This window comes from Physeter macrocephalus, chromosome 2 (genome assembly GCF_002837175.3).
Source record: "Physeter macrocephalus isolate SW-GA chromosome 2, ASM283717v5, whole genome shotgun sequence".
Taxonomy (NCBI): Eukaryota; Metazoa; Chordata; class Mammalia; order Artiodactyla; family Physeteridae; genus Physeter; species Physeter macrocephalus.
This window is the reverse complement of record NC_041215.1, coordinates 107074731-107102378: the sequence shown is the minus strand read 5'-3', so window position 1 is coordinate 107102378 and position 27648 is coordinate 107074731. Positions and strand designations below refer to the sequence as shown.

General features: G+C 37.1%; 1 protein-coding gene across 5 annotated transcripts in view; it reads left to right on the top strand.

Annotated features, from left to right (window-relative positions):
• The window catches only part of RAPH1 (Ras association (RalGDS/AF-6) and pleckstrin homology domains 1), an 88218-nt gene that overhangs the window by 34734 nt on the left and 25836 nt on the right, over window positions 1–27648 (top strand). For all 5 annotated transcript variants that reach the window (XM_024124535.2, XM_024124537.2, XM_055089519.1 and 2 more), the window contains exons 3-6: window positions 2059–2164; window positions 2989–3494; window positions 14996–15076; window positions 20521–20595. In XM_024124535.2, the coding sequence (XP_023980303.1) occupies window positions 2059–2164; window positions 2989–3494; window positions 14996–15076; window positions 20521–20595 (768 nt within the window). The remainder of the gene's footprint in view (window positions 1–2058; window positions 2165–2988; window positions 3495–14995; window positions 15077–20520; window positions 20596–27648) is intronic.

The following is a 27648-nucleotide window of genomic DNA, read 5'->3' as shown; positions in this document are numbered from 1 at the left end:
ACCTGTGCGTCCAGAGCCTGTGCTCCGCAATGGGAGAGGCCACAGCAGTGAGAGGCCCGCGTACCGCAAAAAAACAAACAAACAAACAAAACTATTGCATAACGTGGCTCGATGCTAGCCAGTTGCTTTTTAACACTTCAGAAATTTTCAAAAAATATTTTACTTACTAAGTTGGTGGCTGAAACTTAAATTCTTGTTTATTTCCTCATTTTAGTTAACTACAGAGTCATCTATGCACCTGTATTACCCAAACGATGTTAATGGATTTTCAACTTTATATTAAATCAGTTTTAAGTTTTAAGTGGTTGTTGAAACATCTGAAATTGTTTGCAAAATTTTATATGTATTTGCATTTTTCTGGAAGAAGTTTCATGGCTTTTATCACATTCTCAATGACCTCCACTCCCACCCCGACTCCACCCGCTGCCAAAAAAAAAAAAAGCAAAACAACCACTCTACTAGATTACCCATTTCTTGGCATCAAGGAGTATTTCTTATTATTTCCCATTTTGCCCCAGCACCATGGACACAGCAGATAATTATAATAAGTATTTGTTTATTTGAACTGATGAATAGATTGAATTTTAATATGTTTTCAGTTATATTCAAGTTTTACTGAAAACATTACCTACATACTATTCTTCATTTCCACTGAGAGAAGGAGGATTAGGCCTTAAATTGCAGCGGAAGAATTTGGTTTGAGGTTAAAGGAGAATTTCCTAGCTGTTTCCCGAAACTTTGAAATAAGACACTGAATGGCTGTGTATCTCCTTCAGATGATAGTTTTAAAAACTGGATGGACACTATCTAAATGGATTCAATTGAAACAAATGAATAAAGAAGATAGCATTCTAATCTAATTCCATGATTCTACAAATAGACTATTCAGCGTTCTTTTTCATTTGAAATCTATTTGATAATTATAAAGAGAAATTAAAATTTTAAAAGACTAATCGTAGTATTTACAAATTTATTTAAATAGACACTAAATAACTATTGACCCTTTCTTTGAATTTCTCTGTTGTAAACACCTTATCTTCCTTATTGTAGAAAGGTTGGAGAGAAAAAAAGTGTCATTTAAAGAGATGGTGAGTTGGGACTTCCCTGGTGGTCCAGTGGTAAAGAATCCACCTTAACAGTGCAGGCGACACGGGTTCGATCCCTGGTCAGGGAACTAAGATCCCACATGCCACAGGGTAACTAAGCCTGTGTGCCACAACTCCTGAGCTCACGCGCCTCAACTAGAGAAGAGAAAACCCGCACGCCACAACTAGAGAGAAGCCTGCGTGCCACAACAAAAGATCCTGCATGCCTCAGCGAAGATCCCGCATGCCACAGCTAAGACCCGATGCAGCCAAAAATAAATTTAAAAATTTAAAAATCTTAAATATAAAAAAATTAAAAGGTGGTGAGTTAACTTACAAGACACCATACCCTGAAGTTCAGTGTGATTGTAGACTTAACCACAGGCAGTATAGCTGGTTACAGTTTGCCCTCACCTTAGTAGAGCCTGAAAAGGACAAGGATATTCCATCATTGTTTGAAGTTGTAGCCATTAAGATCTATTAAGATCTTGGGTCTCATAATTTTGAGTCCAGAATTGTGCCTTATCTTCAGGGTAATTCATTCCAAGAATGAGGCTCTGTTGGACCAAAAACAAATTCCTTTGAGGAGAGAGAAAACAATCTCTGCATTATTCCTTTTTATTTCTTATCTTACCATGCCCATATTCATATACCTAGCTTATTTTATAGTGAATTTATGTAAAACGAGCTCAGTCACTATACTTGATGTATTCAATATTTGGAAAGATATTTACTCCAAACTGTAACTATCTCAAGTGCTTTAAGTAAGCGTATGTCTAAAAATTGAAGAAACTATAACCAAAATGATATGAAAACCAATTATACTTTTCCTTAAGGCTATTACTTAGAAGAACTTTGGTTGTATTAACTATTATATGACAGTTCACTTAATCATAAAAAAACACTTTATTCATCTTTTTATTATAATTGAAGCCTGAATTTAATATGACTTATTAAACTTTGTTTTTTAAAGAGTTTGGATTCTGACAAGCCCACGGAACCAATAAAAAGATCTCCTCTTCGCCAGGAAACAAACATGGCCAATTTTTCTTATCGCTTCTCCATATACAACTTGAATGGTAAGATGTAATTGGAAATAAAATGTAAAACAGTGTATTAAGTTATATAATGTGGAAATAATACAGTAACAATTACAAATAGCTCAATATAAAAACCATATATGGATAACTTGACTGAGTTCTTATATTTCTTGATTTGTACATTTTATTACTAATTCAAACGATCACAGAAAAAAGCAAACTGGAACATAACTAAAATAGTTTTCTAGTTGAGTTATTAATAATTGACAAAGTACATACTCAGGTAGAATCCTACAACAAACTTAATTGCATTGTTGTATTTTCACTGGAATAAAGTCCAGTGAAAGTGAAATTACTGGTTATTAATTTAAAACCAGCCCCTCTGGCCTTTATTTAATGAACTCTACCTAGTCAGCTTTTAGTTCTTGGAACTGACATTTCAATCTGTAACTTTTTTAGGGCTTAACATTTCTCTTTTTATGCCCTCAGATCTTTAGGTATTAATATCTCCACCAGGGCAATGGTCATATTAACAACTTAGAGCCTCTGGTAAAAAATTGCATGGGGGACGTGGTTAAAACCATGGAACAGTATACAATTTTTCCATTATTTTTATCTTTCAACTCATAATTTTATTCTCCTATGATTACTACAAATCTTAAAAGATGGACTCTTTGCTTCTAAAATTTTCTCTTGGAATTTAAAACAAAAAAACTGTTAGAAATCCTGTATTTGATAGGCGTTAGGCCCAGTAGGATGAATTTTTTTGCTTTTCCCGTGGCATTCTTTAACTGATTTATAATAGAATGTATAAATTCTAATTCATTGTGTTCTGGAAACATCATGCATGTTGTTCATTGCAGAAGCTCTGAATCAGGGAGAAACTGTGGATCTGGATGCCCTAATGGCCGATCTTTGCTCAATAGAGCAGGAGCTCAGCAGTATTGGTGCAGGAAATAGTAAGCGTCAAATCACAGAAACAAAAGCCACTCAGAAGTTACCTGCTAGCCGACATACATCGAAACATGGCACCTTGAAAGGATTGTCTTCTTCATCTAATAGGATAACTAAACCGTCTCATGCCAACTACTCCCTGGATGACATCACTGCACAGTTAGAACAGGCCTCCTTGAGCATGGATGAGGCTGCTCAGCAGTCTGTACTAGAAGATACTAAGTCCTTAGTAACTAATCAGCACAGGAGAACAGCATCAGCGGGCACAGTGAGTGATGCTGAAGTACGCTCTATTAGTAACTCCTCTCGTTCAAGCATCACTTCTGCAGCCTCTAGCATGGACTCTTTGGATATTGATAAAGTAACACGCCCTCAAGAACTGGATTTGACACATCAGGGGCAGCCAGTTACTGAGGTAAGTGGATGGAACTTTCTTCCCTGGTATTTTAGTATTAAAATAAGGAAGAAATGATATTTTAAAAATGCAGTTCTAATCAACTTTCCTGTTTTTTCTACATTTAAAGTGTGTCGAGAATACCTCTGAGCTAAGCTTTAAAATCAGACTACAGACTATAGTACCAGATGTAGCAGTGTCATAAAGATGATTAAGAGATTTAGTTTCTTCAGTTTTATTCTTGTGACTATTTGCAGTCCTTAAATTAATGTCAGTTGTATCACATGATTAAAGAACTTGAAATATAATTTATATTTGATATGTTGTCAAGTTATGATAGCTATTAAGCTGATAATAATTGCTTTCTAATATATGTTTATTACAAAGTAACCATTTGAGAAAATGACTCATATCCCCATTATAATTCTCCCAGTTCTAGCTCTCAGGGTTTACTCCATTTTGTCAAAGAGTCGGTGTGATGTAGTGAAAAGAGCCACTGGGCTTGGAATTGGAAAACTTGGTTCCAAGTGTTTCACTACCCATCAGACCTACATGAGTTATTCAATCTTTGTGAACTTCAATTTCTCATAAGTAAAGTGGAGCTAATAGTACATGGTCTACCTTCCTCATACTGTGGTTCAGAGAATCAGAAGTGATATAATATGCGTGAACAGATTTTAAAAGATGAAGTTTTTCTGGATGTGATGGGGTGAGGGTAAGGAATGGATCTGTGATAAAATAAGTTTAGTAAAAGCTGAGCTTGATGAAGGTGAATTCTTTATTGAGTTTTTTTCATCAAGGAGAAGGCAATTTTGTTATAAGGTAGCAGCAAGAAAGAAGAAAACCTATGGGGCAGAATAAAGCCAGCCTTCCATTCAGTTTATATATATATAGTGCTCTCTAATACAGGGTAAAATAATGTATATTAATCAATACTAGGTAAAATCTTATAAAACATTGTTTAAGGAGTTGCAGAGAAATTCTACTCAACATTATTGATTTTCCCCCCATTGATTTAATTCATTAGGTTAATTTCCATCAGTCAGTGACTCTTGGTATCCACTAGTACTTTGTTCTAGGCACTGTGGAGCGCAAAAGAACCGTGTTCTAGGCACTGTGGAGCACAAAAGAAGCATGAATCATGGTAGTTTGGAGATAAATTTTAAGTTTTATTGCTTGTAAAGAAAGTTAGCAAATTACATCAAAGAGTAAACTCTCATTTATTTGAAATGAAACTTTTCTAAGTAGTATATATTCTATAGAGAACTTGAAAACTTATTTCTACCTTGTGATACCTGGGCGTTATATTTAGCACCAGCTACTTAGCATGCATCACTTATATCTTTTAGACTTACCTGTTGGGATATGAGCAATATTTTATTAGGGATGAGCTTGCTTGGTTATTCTGTGCTTTGTATGTTGATATTCCTTCTTTCCAATCAGATTATTTTGAGTTGGGTCAAAATGCATGAGGACAGGTTATGAACTAACTAAGAATCTTGGTGTGTGTGTGTATGTGTGTGTTTCCATCTGTAAAATATACTCATTATAAAGTTCACTCTGTAAAGTACACTCATTATAAATAACAGTTGAAGAGCAAATAAAGTAAAAAGTGAAGTATTCTAGCAAACACTTCACACAGTATCTAGTGGTATCCATGGGCAAGGATACCAGTGTTCAGTGGTATAGACTTTAGTATAAGGTTTGGTGAGTAAGCCAGCAAAAAACAGGGAAAGGAGTTAAGTCTTCTCTGTCCAGCCTATTCTTTTGCCTTGCCCAGATGGGTAGAAAAGTGATTTAACGAATCTGGAACTTGTTTCAATGTACTTTTTTTGGATCTAGTCTGTTCCAATTCAAACCAAGAAAACTAAGGGAGGCTTGCTAGATCCCAAACCAGTGTATCAAATTACCACCAGACTCAAATACAATTTTTTTTTTTTTTTTTTGTGGTACACGGGCCTCTCACTGTTGTGGCCTCTCCTGTTGCGGAGCACAGGCTCCAGATGTGCAGGCTAAGCGGCCACGGCTCACGGGCCCAGCCGCTCCGCAGCACGTGGGATCTTCCCAGACCAGGGCACAAACCCGTGTCCCCTGCATCGGCAGGAGGACTCTCAACCACTGCGCCACCAGGGAAGCCCAACAAATACAATTTAAAAAAAAAACTTTAATTAGTTTTGCATGCATGGAGTTAGAGAGTCATATAGTTCTAGGGACTTACCTGGTGGCACAGCAGTTAAGAATCCGCCTGCCAATGCAGGGGACAGGGTTCGATCCCTGGTCTGGGAAGATTCCACATGCCACGGAGCACTTAAGCCTGTGCACCACTACTACTGAGCCTGCGCTCTAGAGCCCGCGAGCCACAACTACTGAAGCCTGCGGCATGCTCCGCAACAAGAGAAGCCACCGCAATGAGAAGCCTGTGCACCACAACAAAGAGTAGCCCCCGTCGCCTCAACTAGTTAAAGCCCGCATGCAGCAACGAAGACCCAAAGCAGCCAGAAATTTAAAAAAATAATTAATTAATTTAGAAAACAGTCATATAGTTCTAAAGAGACTTGTTACCAAAAAAACTTTGCTACACACGCACACACACACACACTCATGCACCCTGTATTCTGCTCGCAGAGGTAAGTGCTTTCTACTCTTTTAGCTGATTCTTAGTGTATTTACCTATCATTAAATCTATAAGTATATCGCTATTTCTTGATTTTTTTTTTCAGTTGTATATATTACCTGCTGTCTTCCCACTTTGGAAATTAGGATATAGTGCTCCTTAGACAGTTCCCCTCTTTTCTCCCCTCCCGTTCCCCCATCCTTCCAATATATTTTGGTTGGGTAACTATTCAATGTTTATATTATCATGACTGTATACATGCAATTTACTGCTAAACTGTATTTATTCTGTTACATTTCCTTTTGGGGACATTACCTTTTGCTTTTCCTGGAATTAAGAATTGTCTCAGATTTCAAAATAGCTTTTTGTATGTTTATCACTACTTCTACTCCAAACTTTCTCCCAGTTGATTAAATCTCTTACTTGGTTTGAACAAAATTGATGTTCTATTAATTTCATCTTCTTAAAATTCTTCTTTGTCTTTTGTAGTCTTTATTCTAGTATCATTCTTAGGTCTTTTCTCTCAGGTGGGTAAGCTTCTCCAGAGAAGATTCTTCCAATCCCCTGCATGCAGGGCATATGCTTGGCTGCCAGTGCTTTAGCACTCATTTGGGAAAAAAGGCATGGGGTGTGGGGTGGTCCTCAACACAACCTTCCATTTAATCCTTTTAGGTCAAGGCTATTGACATCTGGGCTAGATAATTCTTTGTTGTGGGAGCTATCCTGTGCATTGTAGGATGTTTAGCAGCATCCCTGGCATCTCCTCACTAGGTGCCAGTACTACATACATCCCTCCAGTTGTGACAACTAGAAATGTCTCCAGACATTGCTACGTGTTCCCTGTGAGGCAAAATTGCCCCCATTTGAGAATCACTGTGTAAGTAGAAAGGGTTAATAATAGCAGGTCTGAGCCCTTTTTTTCATGGGAAATGACCTTGGATTTTCCTTCTCCTGGCATTCTTTACTAGAAACTTGATTAATGAAATATATAACGTATCCAGGTAATATTGTTTATTGTAAATTGATGCTGATTGGTGAGTGCATATGGATCAGGAAGAGTGTGAGTGAACTATAGAAGCCTGTGAAAAGACTGAACTTGACTCCTGTTGTGCAGTGTGTGACTCTTGTAAGTGAGCATGAACATATCCCTCCAGGGGCCCTGGAACCTACACTCATTGGCTGCTGAAATATGCTCCTGGTTCCTGTGGAGCATGAAGTTTCCCTAAGCCAGGGTGATTTCTGTACTTATTCACATGATCTCTTTCTCTTACAGTGGTGGGTCCAAAAAAGGCCCCTGGTGGGCTGAATAAACCCCTTCTGAAGATAGCATGCCTCATGCTAGCATGCTGTCTTTGTCTTTCTGCAGAACTAAATGAACCTGGTGCCAAGCTGTGGTCTTTGGGGTCCTATGAATGAATATCATTCTGAACCTGAGACTGCTGCTGGTAGCAGGAAAGGAGGAAATCTGGAAATTAACTGCTTTCTTAAATATGCTTTCAACCAGTCCTGCTTTTAGTCCCACCTTCACTTCTGCTGATTCTGGAGTCATCTGAGGTTACAGAATGTAAATTGGGGTGCTCCTCTGCTTTTCTCCAGTGCTGGCTTAGCATTCAGCTTTCCTTGGGCCTGCTGAGTTTTTTTTTTTTTTTTTTTTTTTTTTTTTTTTTTTTTTTACCACTCAGCCATATGCTTTCTAGCTTCCAAATTTTTGTCTTGTCTTCTTATGAGTTTGTCTTTAAAACAGCAGCAACAACCAAAACCCTTTATCTTTGTTTCAGTGAGATTTGGGGAGGGATTGGAACTACCTCATTGGCCATTCAGTCTCCTTTTCATGTCTACTGTCTCTTGACCTTGAAGTGCCCCAAGGTGCAGTCCTCAGACTACTTTTGTGATCTTACACACGGACAACTACCCCTTTTGTGATCTTACACACTGACAACTCCCAAATTTTAATACCCTATCTCATTTATTTAAGGCACATTTTTCCCCCCTACATCTTAGTCCCTCTAAAAACAATGGTTCTGAACTGGGAGCTATTTTGTCCCCCAGAGGACGTTCAGCAATGTCTGGAGACGTTTTTGGTTGTCAGTGATAGAAGGGTGCGCCTGGCATCTGGTGGGTAGGGGCCAGGGGTGCTGCTAAAATCCTGCAATGCACAGCACAGCCTCCACAGCAAACAAGTATCTGACCCAAAATAGTGCCAAGATTGAGGAGCCATGTTCTAAATCAGGTGGCATCGGTTACTCACTGTCAGCAAGATGGCAATTACACTGTGTTGTGTGAAGCTGTCTGTTGACAGTTTCTGATAAAGATCAAGAAATACCAGCATTAAATCATCTTAGATTCAAGGGAATACAGGTTTCTTTAGCCAGCGCCTCTCCCCTGAACTCCAGGCTCATGCATCCTATTTCTAATCAATATCTCTTATTTGGTTATCTAATAGGTAACTCAGATTTAACTGGTCTAAAACTGAAGCCCTGATTTTTTTCTCCCAAACTTATTCCTCCTGCAGTCTTCTCCATCTCAGTTAATGGCTATTCTGTCCTTCCAGTTCATCAAGCAAAACCCGTGGAGTCTTTATCTCCTTCTCTTTTTTTTTTCCCCACCCTGCTTCCAATCCAGCAGCCAGTTCTGTTGCCTTAACTTCAGATTATATCCAGAATTTGATCACTTCTCACCACCTTCACCGCTACCAAGCCAACCCTGTCTTGATAAAGATTTTTGCAATAGCCTCCCGATTAGTCTTCTGTGTTCACCGTTCCCTTAACAGTCTGTTATCCACATGGCAGCCAGAGTGGTCCTATTAAAGGTAAATCAGATCTTGCCCCTCCTCCTTTCAAACCCAAAGGCTTTGTATCTTACTGAGCATGAAACCAAAATCCCTACAGTGGCCTGCAGGGCCTTACCAGATCTGCTTTCCTGTTGCCTGCTCCTGTATTCCTTTTCTTTCCTCCCTCCCTTACTCTGTCAGCCATACTGCCTCCCAGTTGTTTGTTGCCAGAAGTCAGAGCTTGCCTCAGAGCCTTTTCTCTTGTCCCCCTGCCTGGATGCCCTTTCCTGTGATAGTACCCCTTTACTACCTTTAGGGATTTGCTCAAATGTCACTTTCCCAGTGAGGCCTTCTGTGATCACCCTATTTTAAAATTGAACTCCCCTTCCTCTGCCCTGTGATACTTTTTATCTTCCTTTTCTGCTTTATATTTATCTTTATTTTATCACCATTTAAAATACTATATATTTTACTTCAAAAAATATATTTATTTATGTGTGTATGTATGTATGTATGTTTGGCTGCGTTGGGTCTTCATTGCTGCGTGCAGGCTTTCTCTAGTTGCGGCGAGCGGGGGCTACTCTTCATTGCGGTGCGTGGGCTTCTCATTGCAGTGTCTTCTCTTGTGGGGAACGGGCTCTAGGGGCATGGGCTCAGTAGTTGTGGCTCGCGGGTTCTAGAGCACAGGCTCAGTAGTTGTGGCGCATGGGCTTAGTTGTTCCGTGGCATGTGGGATCTTCCCAGACCAGGGCTGGAACATGTGCCCCCTGCATCGGCAGGAGGATTCTTAACTCCTGTGCCACCAGGGAAGTCCTTTACTTCTTTTATTTTGCTCATCCGTCTTCTGCCACTTGAATGTGAGCTCCAGGAGGAGAGGAATTTTTTGAAAAATTTCTTTGATTCCTAATGTGTCTTTAGCATCTAGAACGTTATTTGGCTCGTAAGAAGCAGTCAGATATTTGAATGAGCATTTAAATATATGTACATGTTCAATCCATCTTTGTCTAGAAGTCTTGCACTCTAAAATTATCAGCAATTATTTTCTTTCAAGATGGTAGACGGAGTGCCATGAGTGAAGTAATATGCAAAAATTCTGATAGTGAAACTTTTTTTTTTAGACACCACTAAGTTCTTTAGAGGAAGTAATTATACCTGTTTTAAGAAACCTAGGACAGAATAGTTACTTGCACTGAAGTTTGGTGATACAAATACCAGTTGGAAAAATCAATTTGAGATTGGTACCATTTCATCTTGGGGATGTGGGTATTCAAACTGCCCATTCAAAAATGAATAATTCTATGGCTTATCTTTCTGCCTCCTTGCTCTCTGAAGCCAGCAGGGATAGGCACAGTATATTCACATCAGGGAGAGTATGTCTTTTTCCCCTCCTTTCTCTTTCTTGACTTTTGTTGAAATACTGTGCTTCCAGGCACTTCACATATGTTTATTTCATTTAAGCCTCCCGCTATCCCTTTGGTACAGGCATTATTCCAAAGAAGAGATTAAGTAGGTCAGATAACTGGGAAGTCTATATTTGAATTCGAAAACATTTGCCTCCCAACTTTTATCAATATCTTAAAAATAAAGTGAAGCTGATTATCAAAAATGATTATTCCCTGAATGTTAAAGAATGCTTTAAGCATAAAAATATTTTCCATGGATAAACGTAAAAATGAATTACAGAATAATTTTAGTTAGTATTCTTATGAAATCCATCAGTAATGTTCATTTGCTAAGTTTTTAAAATTAGAATTCATTGTAGTTGAAGTAAATTAGGGCTCTTTATATCTTTAAAGCAATGTGAAATAAATGTTGAAGCTGACTTGCTGGTACTTTTATTCACATTAACTGATAAAACAATAAATAAGACAGCAGTTTTCAAATTTAAATAGTACTTTCATGTTATAAATTTTATATAAAGTAGGGTCTACTGATAAAAGGTTAGTGCTAAAATATACCTGTATGTTTATTTTCTGGTGGGATTTAAACTAATGATTCCTCTGAATTTGGAATTTTATACACAAAAATGTGTTTTTAAAATGAAAATGCTTTTAGAAGCTTTTACTGAAGTTTATGGTAGATTCAAAAAGTTTTGCAGGCTTCCCTGGTGGTGCAGTGGTTGGGAGTCCGCCTGCCGATGCAGGGGACGCGGGTTCGTGCCCCGGTCCGGGAAAATCCCACATGCCGCGGAGCGGCTGGGCCCGTGAGCCTTGGCCGCTGAGCCTGCGCGTCTGGAGCCTGTGCTCCGCAATGGGAGAGGCCACAACAGTGAGAGGCCCGCGTACCACAAAAAAAAAAAAAAAAAAAAAGTTTTGCTGAATCTTTAAGAATATTTGATGATCGTATTATAAATATTTTGATAGGAAAAATTCCCTAAATATCTGAGCTACTAAAACTTTTCAGTGTTATATATTTTTTCCTTATGTATATAGGTTTTTTTTAAATGAAATATTCCACGGATACACCATTATAACTTGTGATATGCAACACAGCATATCATAGCTTCAGTGCAATTCCTTTACTTCTTTCACTTTCCCAAACTATTTCAGGAATTAATGTGTGCAGAAATTTTGAGGTATTGGAAAGAAAACAGCAATTGTGTTGTAATATCAGGTAGCATTGGCATTGAAGTCCCAAATTATTCTTAGAAAACAACCTTTTGCTCTGAAGTATTAACCAGGTGGGAGCACAGGGCTTTCTGAAACTTTAAGAGGCCCACATATCTAAAAGGTTGGGGTTGTTAATTATTACAGCTACATTTTGCCTAAAATTCTAGTGGCTATGTTGCTACATCTCCCTGAAATTTATTCACATGTACCAACTTGGTGTTTAATTCTAGATTTCACTGGCCTAGTGAGATTAATAGAAGGAATAGGTATCAGATGAAAGAAGAACTGAAGATTGGTGAAAGCCAGGGGAAAAGCCTGGTCATCACTCATAAACACTTTTCAGACACACCACCCAGTCAACACTGGCATATATGCCCTGATCCTTATTGTGTGGGTTTCTTAGAAATATATACAGTGTTTCCTTGAGGAAGTGAAAACGCATCTTTATTTGGTTTTAGGTCTGTTTTGTTTTTCTTTTCTGTTTTGTTTTGTGTTGGGAGAGCTGGTAAAGGACCTTTTACTGGCTATATAATGGCCAGTTACATATCTAGGAGAGGAATAAATGGAAGAGGGGGAAAAAGAGAAAATAATATCAGCTACTATATTGAGTACTTATTCTGTGTTGGGCATTGTGCTTTACATGCTTAACACACTGAATCTGTACAGTGCCTTGTGGAATAGGTACCATTACCTCTATTTTACAATGAAAGGAACTAAGGCAGAGTGACTAAATAACTTTCCCAAGGGTTTGAACCCAGACAATCTGGTTATAGAGCTCATACAGCAATACCTTGCTGTTTCATCACAGAATTGAAGGAGGATCAAGACAAGGCTAGACTGGCCAGTGCTTCTCAGATCCAGACCTAGAGGCAGAGCTACATGGGCGCAGTAACATCCCCATCTTGTGGTGTTTTAGTATATTCCCGAATATATTGTTAAAATTTAACAGCTATAAGCTAGCTCTAATCTAAATGAATTGAGGCTTAAATAAAATTCAGATGATGGCTGGTGGTTTCCCACTTTTGATATAATAGTAATGTAATTATTACTCATTAATGTTTATAGCAACTTGTAGAGATAAATGCTGTCATTACACCATTTTACACATGAGGAAACAGGTTAAATAATAAGCCCAGAGTCACATTGCCGGGAAACGACTGAGCTGGGGCTTGAAACAGGCCCTCCGGCTGCAGGTTCTGGATTCTTAACCATCATGCTATATTTATTTTAAATATTTGCGAAGAGCACATACACGTATCAGTAAGAGATGATTAACGTTTTATTGAAGCATTAATGTGTGTTCACAAACCTCCACTTTCTTCCAGTTGTTATCTAAGGTGTGAGCTACCAAAACGAAGTGTTTTATTTTGTAACCATGGTTTTGGTAGAAGGTCATTTCTTGATTATGGTTGGGCTCCTGTGTTCAGATCAATGCTTCTCTATACATCCTCCCCCCACAAGATTCTGGCTCATAAATGGTACTTTTAACACGTTACAGATTCAGTTCAAGAAAGTAGTGATCCATAACTTGCTTTGCAGAGATTTGTGGAGAGTTTTTGAGAGATTGATAGAGAACGTGATAACTTTATAACAAATGAAAGTTTTTGAAACTGAGAAGGTATGGAGCAAAATTTGTGTGCAGAATTGACCTTCACATTCACTTCTCTTATGTGTTTTGAGCACAGCTTTTAGATTTATGAAAGTAGTGATGAAGAAAAGATAAAAATTAGATTTGGGAAGATAACTTTTTTGTAGTATTTAAATATTTTATGGAAATGGAACCTATTAACATTAAATAAATGATTTCTATCATTCCATAATCCCTTTTCATCTTTATGAAGGTGACAACATTTAATCTCTGTTTGCATATGTACTGTTTTCTATTGTCTTTGTTACTTCCCATATGTATATTCATTTTTGGTAAGGATATGTTGAATTTTAATAATATAATGTTCCATCATACTGTTTAACATGGCATATAGGCAGCCATCTCTTGTTGAGCACCTTGGATTGTGATTTTTTTTTAACTAACCAATAAGTGTTTAGAAATATGATGGGAACTTGTGTGAGATTGAGCCTAGAGAGAATATATATTTTTTAAACTTTTTATTTTGAAATAATGTCAAATTTACAAAAATTTGAAAGAATAGTACAAAGAACTCATGAAACTCTTTACTCATGTTCACTAATTTTTAATGTTTTGCCACACTTTATTCTTTTTTCTGTATATACCTTTTTTTCCTGAACCATTTGAGAGTTGGTTGCATTTATCATGCCTTTTTAGCCCTTAATACTTAAGTCTTTATTTCCTAAAAATGAGGATAATGGCATTATAGATTTGATAAGCCTCCCATTGATGCAGTGATTGACACAGTGCTATAGGATATGTTGACTGAGAAAATGTATAGAGGGGAAAGCAAAAACAGTCTTGATCTGGCATGAAAGCCAAGAAGTAATAGTTATTCATACATTCCATAAATATTGGAGCACCTAGACACTGAGTCGGGCTGTAAGGGATAAAGCTGCGAACATAATACACAACGTCCTTAGGAGATTATAATTTATTGTCTGAGGAGAGGGGTGTCAATACAGACAACCAAAGAAGCAATTTTAGTACAGTGAGGAAAGTACTATGATAGGAAAGACAGAAACCTTGGTTAAAAGGTCATTGATGACTTTGAGAATGAATTACAGAATGCATTACAACTCGAAGGATGAAGACTTTGGAGAAGAAAGGTGGATGCTAGATTGCAGGGAATTAAGGGATAAGTGCAAGAGGTACACCGTAGCTGAATTCAAAAGTAAAAAATAATGAAAGTAAAAAATAATAGTTTAACAAGAGGAGAGTACCCAGAAGAATTGAATGTTTTTCTGTCCTTCTCAGCCCCAGTAAGCTAGACCAGTTGAGTATCAGAGACTGAGATATTAGAAGGGGAATGAGTGGGATCTAGGACATGGTTAGCTTTGGAGGGGAAAAAAGGGTATTTACTCATGTAGAAGTGGAGAGAAGGATGAGAATATGGTTGTAGTTGTAGGATACATTTTAGGGGTGAAGATCCTCATGATACATGTGATTTTCTTAGAAATGGAAGGAAGTGAGGTCATAGGAAGAGGTTGAAGGATGAAACCAGGAAGTTGAAGAACTTGGAAACTACTTGTTCCCTCTGAGAACAAGCTTAGAGGGAATGACTTAGAGGAGAAAAGATTAAGAGTACTGCCAAAGAACAGTTAAGGCCCAGTTGGGGTTCAGTATGAATTGGTACTGGACACACTGTTTCTGTGTAGTTATCCGATAGAGCTCTACTGTCCAGAAGGAGAGTGAGGTTATCCTTAAATTATCAAGGGTTAGGATCATCTGGTTCTTACCTTTTCTATTTTTGCACAGTATAATGAGGTGCATGTAACTTTTCATTACTACTTTGTTTCAGTGATTCATTTCAGTGATCTTTTTCTCTTCCTGCATGATAATGAGAACTGCCCTTTTCCACCTCCTTTACCTATCATTTTCTTCCTTCCTGCATTTTCACAGCATGCTATTTCTCTGAGATGTCCCAGCAAGCAGGCCAAGCATCATATTGACTTCACAGAAGAACAGGCTGAGCTGACACCTGTAAGTTCTGTAAACATGTCCATTGGGACTACTTAAATTTTATCAGCGAAGAGGAATGCATTCTCTAGAACTCCTGATGGTGAAACCTTGTCATATATCTCAATTTTTTCAACACAAACAAAGCTTAATAAACAGAAACAAATGAGCAACTGTATGATACAGTACCATTGAATATTAAAACTCATGGTAAGATTATGTTGGTGGTTGTATATCTGGTATAGAGAAATTTTATATCAGAATCTTTTTTATTCGTAAGCTAAGGGCTTCTGTAAATTTCTCAAGATATTACTAAATTTAGCTGTTCTTCAGAATGGGGATATCAAGTGTAATGAGTCTCTGCATTGATGCTTAAGAGAAAACCTAATTTCAAAAATATGTCCTCTGGGCTTCCCTGGTGGCGCAGTGGTTGGGAGTCTGCCTGCCAGTGCAGGGGACACGGGTTCGGGCCCTGGTCTGGGAAGATCCCACAAGCCACGGAGCAGCTAAGCCCGTGAGCCACAACTACTGAGCCTGCGCGTCTAGAGCATGTGCTCCTCAACAAGAGAGGCCGCGACAGTGAGAGGCCCGTGCACCGCGATGAAGAGTGGCCCCCGCTCGCTGCAACTGGAGAAAGCCCTCGCACAGAAACGAAGACCCGAAACAGCCAAAAATTAATTAATTAATTAATTTTAAAAAATGTATCCTCTGGTCAGTGGTTGACAAACCTGGACGCTTCAGAGCTGCGCTGTTCCATACGGTAGCCACTAGCTACATGAGGCTATTAAACACTTCAAATGTTAATCCAAATTAAGAGGTGCTATAAAGATAAAAACACATACTGGATTTTGAAGACTTAGTATGAAAAAAAGAATGTAAAATAAAAGATGCTAATATTAGTTTATTTCATCATTTTCTTTTTACTTTTCTAAAAAAGTGGTTACTAGAAAACTTTAAATTACATTTGTAGTTCATATTATATTTCCATTAGACAGTGCTGCTTCAGAGTCATCTATGAAGCATTAAAAAAAAAAAAAATCCCTGACCCCCACGCAGTTGAATCAGATTCCCTCTGACCTGCCTTTCTCCCCTCCTTCCCTTCCTCCCTCCCTCCCTCCCTCCCTTCCTTCCTTCCTATCCTTTAAAAATACTGGTAGTAACCCAGTGAATTGATTCCACAACCCACTAATGGGTTATATCCTGCTTAGTGAAAAACACTTCTCCAACCTTACCTTTGGCCCCTCCCCTACATTCTTAAGCATCAGCCACTCTACTGTAATATTTGCATTGTCATCTACTTGTCTCTTCCGCCGAGGCAGCAGTTCTCAGTCCTTTCAGTCCCAATACCCCTATTTTATAACAAATAATTTATAACACTACTTTTACTATCCCAAATGAAATTCATAGGTAATATAACTTAGCTACATACCTGTGTGTTTTTTTTTTAGTGAATTTAATGCCCTTCAACACCTAGTATGAAGGAGAAATAGCCAAAAATAATTTATAATATAATAATTTATAATACCATAATGTATCTATTTCAGGTTTTAAATTATTGGCCATTTAAAAACTATTAAAAGACACAATGAAATAGTAAAATCCTATACCTACTTATAATTAAGAACTTTGGATTTAAGAAAAGTGAGATCAGAAGTCATTTTTACAGGAAAAACAAAGCAGAAATATGGGTGGACCCAGAATTAAAACATGTTATGGCACATAATAGCAGTTCCTGTATATGGTAATTTTAAAAAGGGAAATAACCTTAAATGAAGTTGGGATAATGTACTGACACAATTTATAGATTGCCAAAGAAAAGAAAATGGTGAAGTACAAAATTCTTGCAAATAAGATGATGCTTATTTATAATTGTAGTGACAAAATTATTCCCTGACTTGTAGTGTGGGATGAGGTAGTGATAAAATGATTTTTATATTTGACTTTTTACATTACAGATTTCTCATTGTGCTATATTTTAAATAATTCTGAAAGATAGAGTAATTGAAATATTTTAAAATAATCTGTGTTAATGAAACTCAGTGAAATTCCTGCCTTTCATGTCTTTTCATTAATTTAACAGTATCTGGTTCTTAATTCTGTTAAAAGGAACATCAGCTCTCTCCTGTCATTTATTTGCATGTGACAGAGTGCACACTGATACTACCAGTTCTCCTATTGGCAAATCTTACTTCAAGCTGGGTTTCCATTGGTGAAATGATTTTCCAACATAATGACTAATTCTTGGTAAATGTTGAACGGGAATTAAGTGCCGGCTTCCCTCAATTTATTTTACACGGTAAATAGCATTCCTGGAAGAGTCACTGAATATCAAAATTATATAGAAATACTTTGTTCTTATGTGTAAAATGGAGTTACTGAGTTCTAAACTCAGATTGTTATCAACAGGAATTCCCATCTATAATAAGGACATTAAAAATTCATGTGTGATGTGGGACTTGTTATTATATGACACTGTTCCGCGCTTGCAGGGCATCTAGCATTTCTGACTTCCCTCCTCATAAACACCAGTAATGCCCCCTCTTTCTCATTATGACAGCCCAAAATATCCCCAACTTTTTATGAAATGCCTCCTTGAGGGAAGCACCACCCAAGTTGAGAACTACTGATATCTCCCTTTTCTCTGTCTCTACTCTCCACTCCACCCACAGCTGCCTCCTACTGATCCTCCAGGACTCTAGGCTTTTTCAGAAATACTTTGCTGAGCCCCTAATTTGGGTTTAGACACTGTCTCTACCTCTTACTTGCTCCTATACCACTTAACATACTGTATTATAGTTGTCATTTATCTCCCTATTAGACTCTAAACTCTGTGAGAGCAGGGGGTGCCTTTGCATCGCCAGTGCCTGGCATGGTTCCAGGTTCAACGTTGAATAAATAGTGAATAAATGAAAAAAGGAGGGAAACAGACGAGAGAGAGAGACAAAATGGGCTAATAAACCAGTGAAATGGATTAAAAATAGTCTACTGACTTTGTGTTGTTAGTGGTAAATGAAAGAAAATATAAGAAGGCCCTATTTAAATGAAGCTATGTGCATTTTTGTTACGAGCAACGTGTACCAAGACTGAGGCTGATTTAACAATGTGCCCAGAACACGGTGTCTTTCCCTTTTCTCAGTCCTCCACCTGCACACCACTCTCCTCATCCCTCTCGCCGCTTTCTCCAGTAACCAGTTCTCGGCCACCAGCACCTCCCTCCTGAGCAATTCTAGAGCACTGTGTGACAGGTGCCAGTAGGGGAAGGAAGATAAGGTATTTATTGAAGGAAGGTGTTAGCTGCTTCTGGTTTCTAGATTTTCGTTTTTTTCTGCTACAAATACCTGTAGCTTAGAGGGAACGTGGAGCCCTGGCCAGTGGTTAAGCAGTGCATGGCTGAGTGACCATCCCAAACACAAAGGGGTTTATGATCTTTTCACCTACTGCTTGTAGTCTCATTTTTTTAGATGTGGCGTTTTTGGGGGTCACCAACCATAATGATTATCCTCTTTTTATTTTAAGGTATTTAAACCTTTCAGTATTTTAAAATCAGTAACTTCTACTTCTGGGTCTTTAAACAAATACAGTTAGATAATATTGTTTCTTACCGATCAGATGTAGATTTTTTAGTGATTTGAAGTCTTGAGGTGATTTGCGATTGAAGACTGAGTAAATTTTGTAAGATTTTTTTTTTAAAGTTTAAACTTGAATGTAATGTCTAGAATTATATTTACCAAAGAATAGTTTGTTTCGATGGCCTCAAGCAGACTTTTTTTTTTACTTTGAAAAATAATTATCTGAATATAGATATTCTACTCATTTGGGGGATCTTTATCTGAGAAGGTAACTTTTATGAGTAAGATAAATAGGACTAGATTTTCAAGAAATTATTTTCTATATGTTCTACATAATTATGTAAGAATACGTTTTTCCCATTATATATGAATAACAAAAAAATGAATGGGAATAAGAGCAATGAAAGTTATAGTTGCTCTTTTTAATTGTCCTTCTCAGTTTTCTTCCTGGTCTTAGCTGATTGCTAACCTCAAATTAAATTGAATTTTCAGAAATTTCTGCTACCTGGCGTTTTTATAGGTGAGCCAACTAATCTTTACCTTCAGGGGATTATACCATCTAAATAAATGAGGACCTAGAGATAATTTTCTCTGTTCTTATTATTGTTTGACCTTTTAGTGCTAATATTGATGAAAATGTCCAGTTTTTGTTTTAAATTTTAGGGGTTTTTTTGTTTGTTTGTTTTGGTTTTTGTTCTCCCCCGCCCCCAGGAGTAGGTGAAAGGGGCAGGTATGCTTGTAAGGTTCATCTTGAACTAAAAACTAAAAAAAAAAAATACAGGCAGTGACATACAAAATAGCAAACCCAACTCAACATAGTGCAGATATGAGCAAAGATTAAGTTAATATTATTTTCTGTAACAGTGTTTTAATTTTGAAGTAGTGTATCTTGTTATCTGTGACAATGAACTTTATGAGAGTAGGTGCTGTTCTAGTATTTCTCTCCAAAAACTTTGTTTCTCAAGAATAACTTGATATATACTTAGATTTATAAAATATAATATAGAATACTTTCTATAACTCCACTCAGCTGTGCCATGCATTGTTTTAAATGGTGGTTAGTAACTACATAACATTAAAAAATAAATACTAACTTAGAATTATTTAGGGATAAGCAAGTCTGAATTACACATAGATCAAAACAGCTGCAATTTATACTATATGAGTTTAATAAATACAATTGCAAAAGCATAACTTACAATGTGTTACTAAAAAGGTTTTAAGGGGGAAGAGGACAGTTAGGGACTATGTTATTCACAAATCATTTTTATGAAAATATACTAATTGAATTAATTTAACCAATTTAAGGGAAAACACTTCATAATATTTTGTTTATATCATTCATTTGCTATGCAAGTCCTTTACTTGGGCAACACAGTACTGTTAATACTGATATAATGAGTGAATTAATAAAATTTTACTGAAAACAAGTGATACCATTAGGCAAAATATTTATGGACATTTTTCCTCTTGGTGTGGCTATCATTGATTTGGTCAGAAATACTTGCAGAAGTTTTAAAACTGAGGAAGGAATAGGGATAGTCATTCGTCTCTGACACCTATTTATTTGTGCTGTGTGCACAGCACTCACAAGCACAGCCCTAAAAGACAAATTGCTCTGTGATCTTTGCAGGGTGTGATCCATTTTCCCAGAGCTGAGGGGTCGGCAGGAGTGGGCTAGGGCATGCCTACTGGCAAAGGTGGTGTCTTTCCCTCCCCCTCCTTTTCTTTTTCTTTTTTTAAATTTGGTCATATTTCATTGAGTTTAGGTAAAATATGAAATTAATGGTAGAGAATCATTCTTGCTTTGTCAACGTTATATTTTAAACACATAAAACCTCCACTGACTTCTATTGCCTTTTTTGTTTGTTTGTTTTTCTCTCTCTTTTTCTGCACAAGCACTCCTATCTGGACAGGGAAACCTCCCTTCTTCTGAGAAACATTGCAGGAAAACCTTCTCATTTGCTGACCAAGGTGATACTTCTTCTTCCACCTGCATGTAAATATTTATTGCCTTATAGGTAGAATGTAATTTCTGTTTTTGACTGTGCTCTCAGATTTCTCAGGTTGTGCTTTCTTATTTTTGCACCTTTGTTCTTAATAGAGGTATTTTTTTCTCTTACTGAAGGTAATTATTTACTGATCTTAATAACTATTGGAAAATACTGAGAGTAGAAAATATTTTCAGTAATTTTTCACTAGTTTTTAACTTTCGTAAATACTGACAGCCTGCCCAAGTGTGTTGCACTTTTTCTAGTTTAACATTGTATTTCATTTTGAAGTCTAAAAATCATTGCTTAATTTTAACTTACTTCTAATGTTCATCCATGCTGTGAGGTACTTTAGCAAACTTTGTTTTTTAATTTTTGTTTATATTATCAATGCCTCATTTAATTAAACATTTATTTCTATAAACAGAAACTCTACATTAGTTTAATCAAATTGGAAGAGAAGGCTGCAATTTAAATTTCTCAGTTCTCTGCCCTCAGAATGGTTTGAATCAGTCCAGCTGGATTTTCACTGGGCTGGCAATTTACAACAATTTAAAATCACTTAGCCACTGTCATCATTAACTCAGGAAGAACAGAATAGGGAAGCTGAATAGCTCTCTACCTCCTCACTTTTATTTTGTTATTTTATTTAAATAATGTTAAATTCAAGCATGTCAGACTTGGTTATAGATAGTTTCTGAAGAATATACAAAGTAATTATGGTTTATGTCTCTAAGTTTTTATTATTATATCAGAGGTTTTCTTTAAAAAATTATTTCTTCTTAACTTTATAAACTTGTGAAAGAAGATGGTAAAGCTAAAATTAAAATCTCCATGAATAACAGAGACGACTCAAGAATCAGCAATAAAACCCTTTCTTTTGCTTGAGTTTCTCTCCTTAAAGGAGATCTAGGAATAGGGTAGAAGCAGCTTAAAGATGAGGGAAATTTAGAAATCTTAAGCACATGGTAGCCGTGTACTTTATAACCATAGCAAAATTCTTCCCTTTTTCTTAGCTCTTCCTTCTCTGTTCACTCTCTCTCTGGAATCCACTCTCATAGCTTCAACTAGGATCTCTGTTATAGATCAGGTCTCTCTTCCTGAGAGGTCGCTGTCAGACCTTTCCTGGACGATGACCAGCACCTCCAGGTCTGCAGGTCTTCAGCTTCCTTAACCACACTCTCCCTGGGGCCTCACAATTTATATCTGTTTTCTTCTTTTGACACCTCTGTTTCTGTTCACAATGCTGCCACTCTCCCAGTTACCCAGGTTTGAGCCACCTGGTGCCTTTCTTCTTGTCACTTATTATCTCAAAGCTCTAATAAGCTTGTCATAATCTGTAGGATTGGTTGAGTTCACCCATCCATTTCATTCCCACTGCCACCACCCTAAAGCAGCCTCGTATTTTTTAGTAGAGCCACGACTCTTGTCTCTATTTTTGCCTGTCCCTCCTCCAGTGCATTTTGTATACTGCTCTCAGATGAAGTGTAACATATTACCATTTCCATTGCCTATTTATTCAACAAATATTTGTTTAGTCAGGTACTGCATTAGGTGCTGGGATATACAATAATTTTATATGAAGTGGACATCGTCCCTGCCCTCAGCAGCTCACAGTCTATTTAGGAATATAGATAAAAAAGGTTTACAAGCAAGCATGTAAACAAACTCTAAATCATGGTAAGTGCTATGAAGGAAACAAGGTAAGTAATAGAGAATACTGGGGGGAGGATTAGGGCTACATTTCCTTTAGATGGTAACATCAGCAAAGGCCCTTATAAGGGGTGACATTTAATGTAAAGCTTGAAGGATGAAAGAGAAGCCAGCTTGAGGGTGAAGGGAAATGTTCCAAGTAGAGAGGTCCAGGGAGAAGAAAGCTTGGCATGTTTGAGAAGCTGAGGAAACATCATGTTGCTGGAGCCACAGTAGTTGAGTAGTTGAATGAAGATATGAGTATCTTGATTTAGGTTTGGAGAGGTAGACGGGAATCAGATCATTCAAGGCACACTAAGGAGTTTCCCCCCCGCCCCCTAAATGCAGTGAGAATCTATTGAAGAGAACAACTTCATTCAACAAATATTTACTGAATACCTATCATGTGCCAGACACTGTTTACAACCCTTGAGATATGGCAGTGAACAGAACAGAGTTCCTATCACAGGGAGAGTAGGTGTTTGCAAGTTTGGAAAAAATGCAGGCAGTAACTTCTCATCTCCCTTTGCCCAAGAGATGTTGATACTCACTGCAGCGTCAGAGCCATCGCTACTCAGATCCAAGTGCTGGCATTACTGGTGTATGTGGCCAACATCTGACTCTAGCTACCTCTATATACTGCCCTGCTTTTGTACAACCAGACATTTGATCAGGAAGGTGACTCAGTAGCATAGAACCTAAATGTTTAGGGTGGAGTGGGGGATGGAGTCAAGGACGAGGTGGCAGAAATTCCTAGACAACCAGAGCCACAGGGACCTCTCGATGTCAGTGCCCTCTACCAGAGCACACGGCTGTTTTGAAGCTAAGTTGAGTTTATACCTCTTTCATACCACCTGTGTGGCAGACTGGTTCCCCTTACCCAAAAGCATGGTGTCCCAGTTCCTGACTCACCTCTGACCTGCACTTTTCCAAACTAGGACTTTGTAACACTCGGTAGTTAGAGCACAGTAAAATGAACACAGTAACACTGCTTAGGCCAAGAATGCAAAAAGAATGCTTCGTTTGTTTGTTTCCATCACCAATCCAGTTGTCATTATATCACTGTTAATGAAATAACTACCCCATTATACAGTTCTGAGCCAGGAGCCTCTGCAAAAAACAATGCCAACCTATTTCTTCTAGGAGCAGAATTAGTGCCAGCACAGGACTATTTTGCCATAAATGGGAGCAATGGGCAAAAGACACATTGCCGAGCTGATGCCCTTAAGTCTCTGGGTACCATTTGAAAGGCTTTCCCTGACCTCCTGAAATAATAATGCATTGTTTTCACTCTTTACTCCCTTAACCTGCTTTATTTTATTTTTTTTCATAGAACTGACCACTAACTGACCTATCCCATACCTATTTCTTTCTTGTCTCTCGTTAAATGTAAGCTCCATGAGAGCAGGAACTCTGTATCCCCTGCGCTCAAGCCCAAGCCTGCACAGTCTCAACAAACATCTGTCATGTAAAAGAATGGTCCTCTAGTGGCCATCAAGGTTTCAAGGACTGCTGTACTGTTAACCACCCTTTTCTTTGCTTCAGAGAAGTTGTAAAAATGCTTTTATATTACTGAAAGTCTTTTATTTTTGATAAGCAGTTTTTATTTACTGTTATCCCCAAAGTATATGCTATAATCCTTAAGGACAAAAGGGACTGTGACGTGGTAGAAAGAGCAAGTAGTTATTCACTTGGTAACTGTCTGTATGATCTTTGAAAGATAAGTCTTTCTGGGCCTTAATTAGTGCAGTGGACATAATAATGTTAGCCCCTGCATTATTGAGAATTAAATGAGATACATGCCTTGTAGTTTGTGTCAAGTAGGTGTTCAGTTAATATTAGTTCTCTTCTTAGTGAGGGAATCTTTTTCATGATTTCTTCAGGGGGAAGTAGACTAGTTGTTACAATTATTATTTTGGCTCTAAGCAGTTCTATAGAATAGAACATTTTGTGGGCATTAAACTTCATCACTCCAAGTTTTCTTTGAATCATTTTAATTTACACAACTTTATTGTAATCTGTGAAACAAACTTGACCTCAAAGAAACTGTGCTAATAACTACTCTTAAGCTCCTTAATTTCAGTCCCATTGGTTCTGAACCCACAAAGCCTTAATAATTTCTCAGTTGAAGGAATTCACTAGCCAGTTCTTCGCAACTGTAACTCTTTCTGTAAGTATTCTAATTTTTACGCTGAAGAGAATGCTGTAACATGAAGAGAATGCTGTAACACTTTGTAACCACAGCATTGGCTTTCATTTAATCATAAGATCTTAACGGAGTTTTTGTCCTTTATGTAAATTTGAGGAGGCTTGGCATTTGATGGTTATTGATAGCCACACAGGAGTTTTTCAGGTGGAAAAATAGGTTGTCTCTTGCCCTTTTAAGGGAAGGGGTAGGAGAGAAAGTTAAGTTGTTATACGTGTGAGGTATCTTTTACTTATGTTTAGGATGGTTGTGAGACAAACAGTGTGAACAAAGGGATAGCCCAGAGATAAGGGGCAGAAAACTTAAGACCTGAGTTTGTCAACTTTAACAAACAGAAGAGAACATGGGATGAATAAAGCTTTGTTCTTTGTATTAAACTTGGCCTGCAGACATTGAACAGAGATTTGCATTGCCTAAATAAGTAAACTATTAGATGTCTTCTAAGTATATAATCTAAACACATCAGCAAAGATTTATTGACCTTTCCTGTATTGCACAGCACTCTGAGCTTAAAACAATTTCTTCCTTTCTATGGTTGTTATGGTTAAAAGATATGATTCTAGCTTAAATATAGTAGATACAAGCCAGCTTTCTGAGGAAGAGCTTATTACCCATGGGAAGTATAAAATACTATGAATCTTGCAATTTGATACCAATATTTTTATTTTCCAGTTTTGCTCCAGTGACATTCAAACTCTAATAGTTAGAAGTATTTTGATCAATTGTTTCTTCTAAAAGCTTCTAGCAGGGATTGATTATCCTTGCTAATAAACTGGAGAAGAATAAACTAAAATTTGCCTAGGTTGAAATTAAGCGCACAGTTCTTAAATTCAAATTTGACCAATTTATGTATTTATTAAGAGTAGTATTTTGAGCAAATGGAAGAATAGCTGAGTTTGGATGTTAAAATAGGCCCACCTGGCTGCTCTACATAAAAATGGTTTCTTATTGATGGCTAGGATATCTGATTGGTTTAATGTATGTTAATTGGTTGTTTCTCTTGTTTCTTTAATCCTTTTCTTCCTGTGTGTCAGCTTTTTAGCCTGTGGAGCAGAAACTGATCTGGGAGTTTAAATTAATCTTACAATTGAATGACTTTTTATGTCAGTGCTTCAAAAGATAGCAATGGTTGTATTTCTATTGTATTTGGTAAATAATATCATAATAAAATGGGAGTATGAAAATACTGTTTTGGTATTTATAACCAATATCAGAATGCTATATTTAAATTTTTATATTCCATTTTTGAATAGACTTTTTTAAGAGCAGTGTTAGGTTCACAATAAAATTGAGAAGGAGGTACAGAGGTTTCCAATATACCGCTTGCCCTCACACGTACATAGCTTCCCCATTATCAACATCCCCCACCAGAGTGGCATGTTTGTTATAATTGATGAACAAGTGTTGACCATTATTATCACCCGGAGTCCATAGTTTACATTAGGGTTCACTCTTGGTGTTGTACATTCTATGGGTTTGGACAAATGGGTAATGATGTGTAGCTATCATTATAGTATCATACAGAGTAGTTTCACTCCCACAAAAATCCTCTGTACTCCACCTGTTTATCCCTCCCTCTCCCTAACCTCTGACAACCATTAATCTTTTTACTGGCTCCATAGTTTTACTTTTTCAGAATGTCATATAGTTGGAATCATACAATATGTAGCCTTTTCAGGTTGGCTTCTTTCACTTAGTCATACGCATTTAAGGTTCCTCCATGTTTTTTCATGGCTTGATAGCTCATTTTTTTTTTTTTAGCACTGAATAATAGTCCATGGTCTGGATGTAGTACAGTTTATCCATTTGTCTACTGAAGGATATCTTGGTTGCTTCCAAGTTTTAGCAGTTATAAAGAAAGCCGCTATAAGCATCTGTGCGCAGGTTTTTGGGTGGAGGTACGTTTTCAGCTCATTTCGGTAGATATTAAGGAGCTTGATTACTGGATCATATTGTAAGAGCATGTTTAGTTTTGTAAGAAACCACCAAACTGTCTCCTAAAGTGGCTGTACCCTTTTGCATTCCCACCAGCAATGACTGAGAGTTCCTGTTGCTCCACAACCTCACCAGCATTTGATGTTTTCAGTGTTTTGGATTTTGGCCATTCTAATATGTGTGTAGTGGTATATCGTTGTTTAAATTAAAACAACGATAGCAATTCTCTGATGACATATGACATGAGCATCTTTTCACAGGCTATTTGCCATCTGTGTAAGCTTTGGTGAGTTCTGTTCAGGTTTTTGGCCCAGTTTTTAAATTAGGTTGTTCATTTTCTTGTTGAGCTTTAAAGGTTCTTTGTATATTTTGGATCATAGTCCTTTATCAGATGTGTCTGATAAATATTTTACAAATATTTTCTCCTAGTCTATGGCTTATCTTCTCATTCTCTTGAATATTCTCTTTTTTTTAAAAACGTTTTTTGGCTTTGAGGAAATCTTCTAAACATTTTTTTAACTTCTGCAGATTAATTATAATATCATAAAAGAATTCAGCCTTTTGGAAGCTCATGTTTATGTTCCAGATACACAAAGCATTGATACTATCAGTTTTTCCTCTTCAGACTTTGAGATGTAAATTTGCTTTTCAGAAATATGAAGTGAAATTCAAAATTATGCCTTGGTAAATTTTTCTTCTTTATAGCAGCCATTTATACCAATATAAGGATGTGGCAAATGAGCCATGAAGAACATACAATCATTATCCCATTGAGAAAACACTCATAAAACTTCTGCTTCCCTCTTTATCTTCCAAAATATGATGAAATAACTGATTTCATAAAAACTGCTGGAAAATGCTAGTACTTAGAATTCCTGTATAGAATAGTGCTCTACTCATCAGAAACACATAGGGTTTGGTAATTTAATAATGATTTTGTTTCTCTAAGACACAGAATTCTAGAGGCTGAGAGTTTTAATGACAATAGTCTAGTTTTCTCATTTTATAGCCTGCTTCAAAAAGAAAAAAAAGTATCTTATGTTAAAATATACAGTCAACATATTTTATAATTCTGTAATTTGTTTATTTGCATAAAGGCGGAGGTAGGATGATTTAATCTTTTAATCAAAGAGTATATCTAAGAATCAAGTCTTATCTTACTCCTCTCCATTGTTAAAATGCAATTCTTTGTTCTGTGTCTAA